General features: G+C 47.0%; 1 protein-coding gene across 1 annotated transcript in view; it reads left to right on the top strand.

Moving 5' to 3' along the window:
- LOC122377795 (adenylate cyclase type 5-like) overlaps positions 1-13,810 on the top strand; it is a 51,846-nt gene extending 38,036 nt beyond the window's left edge. The window contains exons 16-22 of the mRNA XM_043358222.1: positions 1,582-1,739; positions 1,990-2,132; positions 2,531-2,637; positions 2,944-3,163; positions 3,934-4,065; positions 6,124-6,248; positions 12,345-13,810. Coding sequence (XP_043214157.1) covers positions 1,582-1,739; positions 1,990-2,132; positions 2,531-2,637; positions 2,944-3,163; positions 3,934-4,065; positions 6,124-6,248; positions 12,345-12,512 — 1,053 coding nt within the window. The 3' untranslated portion in view covers positions 12,513-13,810. The remainder of the gene's footprint in view (positions 1-1,581; positions 1,740-1,989; positions 2,133-2,530; positions 2,638-2,943; positions 3,164-3,933; positions 4,066-6,123; positions 6,249-12,344) is intronic.
- Positions 13,811-13,833: the final 23 nt, after the last annotated feature.

The following is a 13,833-nucleotide window of genomic DNA, read 5'->3' as shown; positions in this document are numbered from 1 at the left end:
TTGGTACGACATTTTCTTTTTATAAATTTAGTCCGAACCTTTTGAATGGAGGGATTCACAAGAGCAGAACCCCGGTACATCATGCAAGTCACGTCTAATATACGAGCGCCGGTCGCTGCTCACCGGTGAAATCCCGTTTGCCTGCACACCGACGATATTTAATGAGTTATTTGAACTCTAATGCTGATGCTCAAGCCCAGCGTTGTTCGGCGTTACAAGGAGTCAGTTCGGAAATTAGTTGGCGACCTCTTAGGCTCAGTTAGGGAGTTACTCAAACACACCTGATATTGAACGGCGGTCGTCAATCGGCAAGTTAAAATGACTAAGGATATTTACGTCACAGAGAAATTTCAAAATATGATCAGATAGTACTCAGAGTATCTCACGGCCTGCTTAGTGGCTAGTTGATTCAGTGTTTGTCATTGGATACTTATCCGCATGCTTATATACCTAGCCGTGCGCTAGGCCGCTTTTTTATTTGCGTAAAATTCACGCTATCACGGCGGAGCCAGTTTCAGGGCATGCGGTACAGCATACGTTCAGGCGCTCACCACTAGTGCCATCTATTGGCAGCAGATCGAGTTACTGCTCCGCTTATGCGTAACAGCCCAAGTATTGAACTGCAACATGCGAGGCATCAAATGTAAACCACTGCATGCATGACCGACAGGCTGCATCAGACGGTGACGATCGCAGAATTGTTTTATCTGATACATAGGTATTTCGCCATTGTCCAAATCAAACACACAATTTTCTCAGCAGCCTATTGCCTAGCGTGCATATCCAATATCCAAAGCACGTGGACTTACTGATGGATATGCATCAATAAGTAAGCACTGCAAAGACTCTGATGAAGGATGATGGTCTGTAAGCCAGAGAAGGGGTTTATGCTCTCTTAGGTTAAGTTTTACTGCGCATATTTACACGCTCTCAGTCCCAGCGGATAAAAACAACACCTAAGAATGATCCGCTTAAAACTTGGCAGAAAGCTCGTTAAAGTACTTGGTCTGTATAGCATATTTACACCATAACATTTGATCACACGTTTCTTGTTACTCGACCATGACGGAAGGTGATTCAGAGAGCGAAACGATCCATACGTCCCATCTCCCAAAAGATGCGGACTGGTAGATTGGCTAGTGTTTGACACAACTTATGACTCGAACGATAAAAAAAACTCATTGGTTCACAGGTTTATGCTCTCTTAGGTTAAGTTTTACTGCGCACATTTACACCATTACATTTGATCACACGTTTCTTGTTATTCGACCATGACAGAAGGTGATTCAGAGAGCGAAACGATCTATTCGTCCCATCTCCCAAATGATGCTGACTGGTAGCTCGGTTAGTGTATGACACAGCTTATGAATCGAACGATAAAAAAAAAACTCATTGGTTCACAGGCGGGTTAATAACGAACTGCACTGTCGGATGAACATTGGGATTAGAACTCGGATGCCGGCAGTAAATATAGATATTCAAATGAAATGAAAGACGCTCTAAGGTACCGATTTCCACATCTCGTCCGAAGCTCGGCTGCGTCTGACACGGCGACGGCGCCGGTGCCCGGTTCTGTTTCAGTTCGTCACGTTCAGCGTCATCCTGGCCATGATCTCGTGCGCAGTGTTCCAGCAGGTGACCTCGCTGCTGAAGATGTGCACCCTGCTGGTGATCTGCGCCTCCTACCTGGCCGTGGTGCTGCTGTACCGGCCGGCGCTGTACAGCGCTACACTGACCGGGTACGGACGGGGAGGGGAGGGGAGGGGAAGGGAGGGGAGGAGAGGAGGGAAGGGGATGGGAGAGGAGGATCAGAAATGGTATCACACTTTTCTTTCTTCTCTTAGTTTGTTTCTTTTGCATATTTTCCATTTTGATGTCAGCCGAACCGATCGTAACTTTTGATCACCTGTCCCGTCATTCAATCATATCTGTGTTCCGTTCGGGGTTCCTTTCCCAGCTTGAAGTGACACTCCCTCTTCTTCCCTCCAGCTTGGGCGACGGTGACGCAGTGACATCAGCCCGCTACGTCACCATCATCATCATGGGCACGTTTCTGTCGTCACTGGTGGTACACGGCCGGCAGACGGAGGCCACGTCGCGGCTCGACTTCCTCTGGAAACTGCAGGCCACCGGTGCGCTTAGCTGGAAACGAAATCTGTGTCTTATCATTGACACAAGGGCATCTTCCTTGTGCTTTATATTGGCGATAACTCTGCATCAGTAGCACATCTCTTCCAAGTTCCAGCTACCAAAAGTTGTTGGCGCAAGCTAATTTGTGGGAAGTTACTACATCGGAATGATTTAATCGCAACCCATGTTTTTAAGCTTGATGCTAGCAAAGGAAATTTATTGGTGAATCTGGGGGCGTTATTTCATTATTTCTTTGTGGGTATAATTTTACGATTATTGCCATTGACCTCAGACGTATAACCTACCAGCCATGGTGTTATGATGTATGCTACGATAGCGTCGCGTTTCTGACGTCGCATGTCGCCTGACAAATGCACGTCATCTGCTGTGACTCCGACAGAGGAAAAGGAAGAGATGGAGCACCTGCAGGCCTACAACCGGAAACTGCTGGCCAACATCCTACCGGTGCACGTGGCAGACTACTTCATGTCCGGCGAAAAGGGAGACGTAAGTTATTACATACTGCCGCAGCAAATGCAAATCTGAAAGAGAAAAAACACAGCGTAAATGTGAAACAAATAGAAATATGAATTAACCGGTGAATATTTTTGAGATTATGGCTTGAAGAAGCTGTAATACTGTGCAATTGGTTCTGTCCATGGCATCCATCCGTGTCACCACTGTCAGCGTTGTCACTACCAGTCACCTCTGTCACCTGTCACCTCTCTCACCTCTTACCATGACTGTCACCTCTAGCACCGTCACCAATGTCACATTTTTTCACCTCTCGCCTGTGTCCGCTGTCACCGGCAGGAGCTATACCACCAGCAGTGCGACTCGGTCTGCATCATGTTCGCCTCCATCCCCAACTTCTCCGAGTTCTATGTCGAGCTCGAGGGCAACAACGAGGGTGTCGAGTGTCTGCGCCTGCTGAACGAAATAATCGCCGACTTCGACGAACTGCTCGGAGAGGAGCGCTTCAGATACGTGGAGAAAATCAAATCGACAGGATCCACCTACATGGCGGCGTCGGGTGAGAAAACGTTTCGGTTCCCTGGAGACAGCTAGGACATGGCCTACCAAAAAATGCATCAGTTGCTAGATGAGGAAAGTATGTTTATGTAGGTTCATATGTGAATTAAAGAAGTGAAGTGATTTTAAGAAGTGGTTGCATCATAAGCTAATGCTAATATATTGTATTATCTAGAAACGACAGTGCAATAGCTTGGCACAGACATAAATTCTTCAGTCGCCGTTCAGTGGTATATTCTTGGAGCCATTTCCGAGTCGGGCTGTCTCTTCAGTCACTCGTTAGGTCTCAAATCACGGGGCTCTGTTATCGAGTCTCGTTAAATAGTCACTGTTTGGCTATCACCAAGAAATAAAGGCACTTTGCCTGACCATTTCAGCCTTAACTTCAATTCAAGAGCCTCTCTCTCCGATTGTTTCTAGTGGAATGGTGGCGTGTTTTGCAGTTCAGTTCCTAAATACAACGATTAAGTGGCATAAGTTTAGGTTGTGCACCTCTCAAGTCAATGCATTTTTTTTTTGGCAATGTTTTAACATGAGGTACTCGAAGGTTGTTTCTTCATTAGACAAACACTATTCTTTAGAATTGTATTTTTCTATTGAAAAACAAACAGCTGAGGGTGTTTCCATTTCGGGATGGGATTCGTGTTTGGTGCAGCGAATTGGGGCACCTAGCTCAATGGAATGCAACTTCTTGATTGACGCCCGATGACATGCTCTTAGGTGACAGACGCTGATTTCATCAACATATTGGCTGTTTTTGTTCGTTTTCAGGTTTGACCGAGGCCACGTGCGACCTGAAGAACTTCCGTCACGTCACAGCCATGGCCGACTACGCCCTGAGGTTACGGGAGCAACTCGCCTACGTCAACGAACATTCCTTCAACAATTTTAAAATTCGCGTTGGTGAGTGATGGGCACATCCGAGGGTTTATGGAGCGTGATCCGCTTTTCTTGTGGGGATGCTGACAGTATTCGCCTTAGGCTACAACTGTTTGAATGATTCACGTAAATCATCTCGTACAATTCTACAAATTGTCACTCCATTTGAATCAAAAATACAGACTTGTGTCTCATTTCATTGACTAGTCTCATTAAATATGCAAGAGACATCTCACACTACTTTCTTATGTAGTGCTATAAAAATGCGAGATCAGCTTATATCAATCTTTCTGGGGACGGTAAATACCCCTGTCGATATTTTCATTAGTCAAGAGTGATTTCTGCTGTCGTCCTGGCAGATGTATTGAAACAGTCTTACGAAATTGACAGTAAGATCGAAATATTATGCCGATATGGACTGATAAAACGTGCCATTGTCACACAATAAGACTACTCCCTTATGGAGGCGTTTATTTGGAATCTGCCACAGCAAAGTTTAACATTTCCGACTGGGAGTCAGACCATATGGACCATTTCGGTTTCTCTGCACTGTTGCCAAATCCCTCCATCTTCCAGATTAAACTCGACCTCAGAATTAGGGCCGTGGCTCGCCTGATATGGTCATGCTGCTCCATTTGGTCGGTGAAATTCCGCGGCCGAGTTTAACACGCTGCCAAGTTGGGCCTTGTTCCGCCAGTTCGATGACGTCACGGAGCGTCGGCGGCTGTCGGCCGGCGGCTGATGAGACTGTTAGCGGCGGATCACATGCCCCGGCATGGCTTGGACAAGCGCCCGATTCCAGGATTCACCGGCACTGAGCGTGGACTGGCCTAAAACAGCTCTTCTACCCGCTAGACTCAGTGGCATTTAATGTCCATTCTTGCTACATTGAGAACACGAGAATGATATTGATTGAGACGAATTATATCAATCATACGATCTTGTATCTATGAAGGAAAAAAAAAACGTTTATGCATAATTTATAATCATATAGTGATTATGGATGCATTAGACACTTCGATCATCATTAACCTGGGAGCGGAGCCTTTGCATTCACTCTCTATATCCCGGCGAATCCCCTCGGTGTAGGCCGAGCTCAGCGTGTTAGGCCCTAAGCCCAGCAATCACGAGCAGAGCGCCGCTCGGTCCCGACGGCCCGACCGAAGACTGTGTCCGCTCCTGTCCGCCCACTCCCCGCGCCCGCCGGCCCCGGCGCCGCTGCAGCTGCCGTAATGCCCAATCAGGCTCGAGTGGTCTCGAGTCGTCTGGAGACCGGTACCCTTGGGGCAGCGCCCGTCTCGGCGGGCCCGGCGGGCTGGTCAGCCTGCAGTCAATGCAGGCCACGGAGCTGTGCCGGTAAAACACGGTACGGTGGTGGAGACCGTGGGTGGGTCTCAGCGGAGACTGTGGACGGTTTCAGTGGAGACTGTGGGACGTTCTCAGGGGAGACTGTGGACGGTTTCAGTGGAGAAGGTGGGACGGTCTCAGTGGAGACTGTGAGACACTCGGTGGAAACTGCATGGGACAGTCACGGAGACTGTGGGGCGGTCTCAACGGAGACTGTGGGACGGTCTCAGTGGAGACTGTAGGCCGTTCTCTTTGCTAGGGGCTGATGAAAATGCATCCAAGTGTGGACCGATGTTACTGTCTCGAGTGTTATCGTCGCAATCGAGCAGCAGCGTGTGACAGCTTTACAGCGCAATACCTCACAAACAGCACATTCCCATCCCATTGATTGTTCGGCCCCTGCCGATCGGGAACTTTGATGATGAATTGATTTTATCGGAATCGTACGGTGTTCTCTATTACCCGCCGGGAGCAAGGTAAAAAACGTAGTGCATTTAAAACGAAGCTATTAATATAAATTGATACGCTAAAACAAGTCAACTGACAATGGATGTGGTCTATGTGTTTCGAAAGTTAATCTGCAGTGCAACTGTTCAGCGTTCAACTGTTCGCCCATTGCATTAAAGTGAAGTACAGAATTTAATGTGTTTTTATATTTGCCGGATTATAATTGTCTTATATCACAGTAATGCCTCTCGTTCGCTGCAAGGTGTTGACTGTCTCCCTCCTCCGCAGGTTTAAACATCGGTCCCGTGGTGGCCGGTGTCATCGGCAGCAGGAAACCCCAGTACGACATCTGGGGGAACGCAGTCAACGTGGCCAGTCGGATGGACTCGACTGGCGTGCTCGACAAAATTCAGGTGAGTTCCGCTAGTTTTTGATCGGTCGACCAGCTAGTTTAACAGGTTAATATATGGTATGTACATTACAACAGTTTAACAGACTGGCACTGGTCCGTCGGGGAGAGGGATACTTGAACATGAATGTGGAACCCAGATACAGGCTGGAGATAAGCGCTGGCAAACTGGCGAGTGAACTGAAATTAGCTTCATTGAACCGAGCCTGATTAGCTCCATTGAGGCAGCCACCGAGGCTCGCACGCTAATCTTCAATGTGCCACCACCGGTGCTGGCTGAGACGTAAATCAACCTTTTTTCCAGCTCTGCAGGTCTGATATCTCATCACTCTATTAATTTAGCCCCTTTTGCATTTCAATCAAGAATGCTAAAGCTGATGAATAACTAAATCTTGCTTGTTGCTTTCCAATAACATCTAAACAGCGAACGCCACTTTACGTAAGGAATGTTTAAATATTGTTTGCCGTCGCCGACTTTCAGCCTTACTTTGTAACACTTTTGTCCAGTGTGCGGCGAGCAGCTGTGTGGAATCGATAAAATCGATGCCTGTCTTGAGTGTTCTAAATGGAATGGGTGGAGTTTTCCCCCACGTAAAGACGGTCACTAAAACGGGTGGTATCGCTTCAGTGGTTGGAAAAGACACTCAGGTTTGGGATGGAGCTTTGGAACTGCTTCAAATCGACAATGAATTGCTCTCTCTCTCTCTCTCTCTCTCTCTCTCTCTCTCTCTCTCTCTCTCTCTCTCTCTCTCTCTCTCTCTCTCTCTCTCTCTCTCTCTCTCTCTCTCTCTCTCTCTCTCTCTCTCTCTCTCTCTCTCTCTCTCTCTCTCTCTCTCTCTCTCTCTCTCTCTCTCTCTCTCTCTCTCTCTCTCTCTCTCTCTCTCCCTCCCCCCCTCTCTCTCAACTATAGTAACACTGACTTCCTTTGAAGGCATAGCTAAACCAAATTTTCCTTGGATAAGTTAACTTAATTTTCGTTGCCCTGTTAGTCAAACCTTACTTCCATTCCTAAAGATTCAAGCTCAACCCAGTAGGATCATTCAGTATTCACTGTTACTGGACCGGATTAGAAATGTTTATTGAAAAGAAATCACCTCGTCCTCAACCCTTGCATGCTGCGGAAACAAAAATATACTTGGATTGACACACAACACATCCGCCGTATGTAATAACATACTCTAAACGACGTGATATACGGCGTACGAGTGATAAATGACACATGTTACGACCCAAATTAGTGGCGCATCACGCCCGGTACCCAGAAACCCGCGGACACAAACTTATGTGAGACTGCGGTCGAGTTGCAATAGCGCACCTGCTTTTGCAATAGTCGAGATGAGAAAGCTACGTGAACTATGACGCATTCAAGGCCTCGAAGGGACAGTGAAAATATAAATGATCACCCCCAGTCCTAAAAATATGATTTATGTAGAACCCACGCTGACTAGCAAAACTGCATCGATAATGGTATTGATAAGTGTATGTATTTCAGCCTGCGCCCAGCGTGGAGAAAACATTTCACAAAAAGATAACAGCATATTATTTACACGTTTAAAAGTGTTCCATGCTAGTCTTGGTTAATATTCGCCATTCCAATCGAGTTTGAAAATGGCAATAATGAAACATTGTATTGTATGTGTGCTACTCACTCTGAATTTATAACAAAGGTCAGTTTCTAGTTTGGGAAAAGTCCAGTTTGAGGCGGATATTCGCTAATGGTTTATTTTTCCAATCAGCTCTGTCACAATGTTGACCGGTCCGCCGACAGTGCGAAAGGTCAGAACGCTGCGGGTATCTCCCCGGCAATCGCTTCAACGTTGTAGCAATTAGGTCCAACAACTGACAAAGTTGCTGAAGAACGGTTCACCGCTGCCACCTTTCTATTCCGGTTGTTTCCACCTCTGCAACTAACCACGCAGAAAAATGGTGGAATATTTGCAGTGTCTAATGGAGCCCGAGCTGTGAGTCGGTATCGTCCTATACTCAGGCGAACAAATTTATTGTAAGATGGAGTCACTTAAAAGAAACTACACAATATTTTGAGCTTTTATTATTCAAGTGTTTCTATGAAATTCAACATAATTCGTCACCATCTGTCATCATAATGACACCACTCAAAACCGCCGGACAAATTAGGCCAAACGGACGCGGTGGCTCCCGAAGTCGGAGCTCCCCGAACCCAGCTCCGGCTCCGGCCCGGGCGGCGCAGCTCCAATCCGGAGGAGCAGCTCCTAATGGGCCCATGTTTGTCCGCGTCAGAGGAGGTGCCTGCGTCGCCGGCGCCGCCGCCGTCCCGGCTCCCTGCCATCGATTGTTGGCCGGACGGCGTCAGACGCTGATCGCAGCTGTCGTGCACACCCATGAGCGCTCTCAAGAGCTGACCGTGACGACAGCCTGCTGGCGGTTCGGGCCGCGTCCAGCCTGTCGAGAGCGACTGAGACGGGCTGAGACGAGCGGAGAGCGGCGCAGAGTGGCCTCAGGGCGCCGAGCGGAGGGTGCACCCGTCCGATCAGCTAAGGTCACCAGATGTGTGTGGACCGTATCCATGGTAACCACGGCTCGGTCCGGATGGGACTATCCATGTACTTCGTGTAATCGGATGTAAGCGATATTAGCTGCTTCAAAAAAAAAAAAAAAAAAACATAAAATATCATGGACACGAACTTGGTGCTGCATCTCTTGGCTGATTTTTTTTTTTTTTATTTTAACTCGTTAGTTTTTCGGAATGTGGTGTTGTATATGTCTTCCTTTATAGCACATCTGAATGTGACTCGTGTGCGCTTTAATCTCACTGGATCCATTTCACGCACCTGTGGCTGTTGAAATGTTTTACTTCGGTATGAAATGTGTATTTATTCATCATTTTGCTTAATTCATTTAATTCGTTATTCATTCGGCATTCAACTTTCGGCTAAGCAATCACGCCGCTAGCTCCTGAGTGAACGCTATCTTCACCTGTTTTCCGTTTACTGGCTTTTAGTGTAGGTAATGGTGTGCATAGTCATTTAACACTAAAACGCCTGTAAAAACAAACTTATCTATAATGAGTGGATCATCTCGTGAAAACGAGTGGGTAATGGTCAGCAACTTGACTGATATGGCGCCGACACGATGTGTACCTAAGGATCGATAGTTATAGGTATAGTATCTTTTAGTAAATCCTGCCGCTGGGTTCCAGCCTCCGCAGACAATATCCAACTCCAAGCCTCCCGATATGTAACCTTTAAAAGGAAGCCTGCCTCGAGAACCCAGCTCCAAACCTTGGGGCGGACACGTATAGCGCGCCGGCAGAAAGTTTGTCCCATTAGAGGAACATTTGTCAGAAGTTTGGCCCGGTTGGACCCGGCTCAATTAACCTTCCAATCGACTATTTCAATTTTCCTCGCGTTCCACCCGCTGGGCACGCTCGGCTCAATGCAGGACTGGAACGGCTTTACTCATCGGGTCTGGAAAATCGGCTAGCCACAGCCTCAAAACTGGCACTGTGCGAAAAATAAACACATTTTTAGCATCAGCATGATAGCTAGCCGGGTATGATTATTTATTTACTTATAATTTACACTTAACAGTTATGCCACGAGTGCTGCTAGCTATTTAAATACTTTCCAATGGACGACGTTTACAGGAGCTTATAGATCCAGTGTAAAACTCACAGCAACTTTTAAGAAAAGAAGTGCTCAGCTTTGAGACTAACTGAATAAATAGGCAAAGTAATACATCTCAGTCTGACGATGACCTGGTCTGACTGACGATGTGCTTTGCTGACACAATGTACGACACACGACACAGGACGACGCAATTCCTTTTTAGATATAACTATAGTCTGTTTTTCGTATCTTCTACCTCCACTCAAAGATGTTTTGTTCCTCCAGCACGTTTTTAGGGTATAATTTTCAAATCTTGGCCGCATGGCCCACCACTCATTGCAAGAGTTTGTTGCTCGTGTTGGAGCTCGCCTTCGCTGCGCAGTTAAAATAGAAAAAGAAACCTTTTAGCTAGAGTATCGCTTGTATTATCGTTACCACGGTTTTTTTGGTACTGACTACCGACCTATATATAATACACAAGGACGTTTTGCTGTTCATAGGTACTTGCATTGTGCGAAGCGCTCTTGCTAAGAACATTTAAAGAATAGTTTAAAGCTTCCACTTCCTATGTTCTGCCATATTTTTTTTCAAATGCTTGATTTATGTTTTGCTTTATTTACGTTGCGATATTTTTACACCGACGAATAACAAAATTGTCTTAGCCCACGCCCGTTTGGGGGTCCCCAGGCAGATTTGCTTCATCTTATAGTTTTCCTATCTGCCTCACGCGATCATCCCGAAAAGTAAGAAAGATGCGAAGACGCGGGCAAAAATCGATAGCTCTCAACAATTACTTTCAGCAATCTATAACCACATTTTGCTGAGGTCAATAGTGAAGGCCACTGAAGGTCATTAATTTAAAAAAACTCCCGAGCTCAACATGTTTGGACAAATCTGACCAAACCTTGTCAACTGATTGAACTACAGCGCCGTCGAAACATCTTTAGTTCTAGCAGCTATAAGGTATTGTCAAAAGGTGCTGGTGATCTTTATCATCTGACATGACTTTTTGAGTGACCACTGGCAATCACCAACGCCTTAGGGCTTATATTATGATACACAAATGCAGGTAATAACGACAATAACACCCACGTATGCATTTTTTTGTATTATATTGCGCTGAAAGCATGACGGAGTTGAACTGTGCCACCACCGACGGTGTTTCTCCGCGCCTTCAACACTTTTCTTTATGGTATCCAAGGAAGTAAGTTCTTTATTCTTGCGAAATTCGTTGGTTGTGCTCCTTCTTCACCGCCTTATTTCAGTCACCTAACCCACATTTCTTTTGCTTTGAAACGTTGAAAGAAAACGTTAGGATCATTTTGTCTTGTCTGAGACCAAGGCCATTGCCCTTCTGTTGTTTGAAAACATAATGAAATTAGAAAGGGATAATTTTGCCAGAATGAAAATATGATGTCACGTTTTTATGCAAATGCATTTCACTTGACAAAGAACATCGCATTTTGATTAACGGGATAGGCCAAGGGGACAGACGTTGGATCTTGCGTTCGAGATAAAAATTGACTTTGCACCGGTATTGATTTAATTAGATGTTCGCTGGAGCACGTGATTAGAGAGTTTACCGTCTTTGAGTGAAGGTAGAAGATACGAAAAACAGACTATAGTTACATTTATCTTATCATGAGGCATAGCATATGCTATTTATCCCCTTAACGTTTAGTTGCCTGCGTTTCTCCAAGTCACTTCAGAACGTGAAGTGGCAGTCTGGACAAGGACAGCCAGCAATGCCAGCATTCAGTTGGATGCCGTGCGTAGTTACAACTACGATTCAATAATATTGCCTTGGATGTTTACCAATATTTTAATCGGTCGAATGAGGGGAAATAAACATACTTCTGCTGTTCTGTGCCTCGCTGCAACGTGCCAGAGTCGCGAATGCTGCGATCGATTCTTGATGACGGCGCACTGCTGATGAACGTACAATGAGCTCCTTCTGTGTATTGGTGTCATGGATATTGGCTGCTCAGCCCAATATCGGGTAGACCGGCCGGCCGGCCCATGATGGCTGCATAGACGATTTGTCGCTCTGCCCTTATGTATACGGAAATGGAGGCTATGACCGTACGTGGTAATCAAATACTGGGCACGGCAATAGCCGGCCAGACTGACGAATGGTTGTGCAGTGCCGGGAACGGGAGGTCAGCTGGGCCGGGATCGGGGATGGTGTCCGGGTTCGGGACTAGGCTCGGCAGCACCGATTGCTTTGGGCATGCATTAGGCGCGGCTTTGAATTGAGCAATTTGTTGACATTATTTTTTAAAAAATCATTCGATATTGTTTCAATAAATTGTTCGAGATATATTATTCAGTAAAAGTTATTTCGTTGGAACGCTTTGTTGCGTAGTGAAACGAAATACAATGAGCACAAATAAATAGTGATATGCTTTTCATATTGTCAGATCTTTAATCCTTATCGTCACCATATCTGCCCCTTCGAGTAAGGCACTTGCCACATCAGACAGGTCTTTGACGCCGGCTGTCTCCCTCCACAGGTAACGGAAGAGGTGTATCACATCTTACACGAGCGGGACTACCCGCTCACCTGCCGCGGACCCGTCAAGGTCAAGGGCAAGGGTGAAATGGTGACCTACTTCCTCAACGACCGGTCCACCGAGCTGCTAGAGGTGGTGGCCGAAAATGTCACAGAGGACCTCTCGTGATGACCCGACCGCCGCCGGTGGCCGGCGCTCGAACTGACCAGTGGACAGTCGAGGTGATCGGGCTCGGAGGGTCACCTGCTGTAGGTGCCAGATGGTACGGGTCAGACAGGGGCCTGTCGTACAGTGTCGACGGAGCTTGCCATGGAACGGTATTTGGACGCCGAAAGAAAATAAAAAGGTGCCGTGAGCTGTGACTGACCGGACCTGTGGGGCTCTGAGGTCAACTGTGACCTGACCTGACCTGACCTGTGCAGCTCGAGTTCACCTGTGACTGACGTGTCCGCGGTAAGCTGTGCCCTGATCTGTGCGGTTCAAGGTCACCTGTGACGCTCTCGAGGACTGTTGTCGCGGGTCGGCGAGTGTGCTGCCGTGGTCACTTCTTATGGTCCCTTTATGAGGACATTTGAGATGAACTATGACACAAATCCCTTCAGGGCGGGCAGAGCTGTGCCCTGCTTTTGTCTCCGCTCGGTCCCACGCGCGGTGCGGTTTCATGATTCCTCTCGCTGCTTACGTACGAATGTATTTAACAGATGTTTGAAGATTTGCTCGCTGAGCCGCTATGGTATTGGTCTGTTTATGGGTTTCGCCCGGGCCCAACCGTCAGCTTTGAGTGATGTTCATGTGCTATTCGTTTCGTCGTGTCCGTTGCCACTTGTCAGTATTATGAGAGTTCCGAGTTGACGGTGACGTTTTAGCTCAGAGATCCGAGAGGTTAGGACGTCAAATAAGCCAGGGCCATCGGACCTGTCCTCGGCTAGTCCGGCTAGTTTTGTTATGCTGAATCTATGATGTCACGCCTAATTTGGGGCAAAGTAGAAACGTTGATTTAAAACACGTTAAATACTGTTTTGACATTATGGATTTATTTTTATGGCAGACATTATATTTACCTGAAAAATGTGTTCGATAATACTGTTCTGGTTTTGTGTAGCCTCGTCAACTCAGCCTGACGGCTGCAGCCGAATATAGACAAGTACGTGTGATATTGACGAGCCAAAGCAGTCTGGGCGGCGGGCCGACTATTTTGCCACTGAGGCGCCGCGTTGATTGCCGCTGTCCGGTTGGCGTCGGGTGGTCCTGTGCCGGGTATGTGCGAACTGTGCTGAGTCCATGTGTGCTACACTGTGTGAGCGTACTGTCCGGGAAGCGTGTGTGGAGTGTGTGAGTCCTGTGCGTGTGATCTGTGCCGAGAGTGCACTGTGCTGGGTTCTGTGCTGGACGAGTATTATCTGAACTGGGAGGACTGAGTGAGAGACCACAACCCCGCCAATAAACGCCCCCTGTGGCCCGTTACATCCTGATCGGCTGCCTTCTGCAC

Source organism: Amphibalanus amphitrite, unplaced genomic scaffold, assembly GCF_019059575.1.
Source record: "Amphibalanus amphitrite isolate SeventyFive unplaced genomic scaffold, NRLGWU_Aamphi_draft 000051F_arrow, whole genome shotgun sequence".
Classification (NCBI taxonomy): Eukaryota; Metazoa; Arthropoda; class Thecostraca; order Balanomorpha; family Balanidae; genus Amphibalanus; species Amphibalanus amphitrite.
This window is presented reverse-complemented; position numbering and strand designations above follow the sequence as displayed.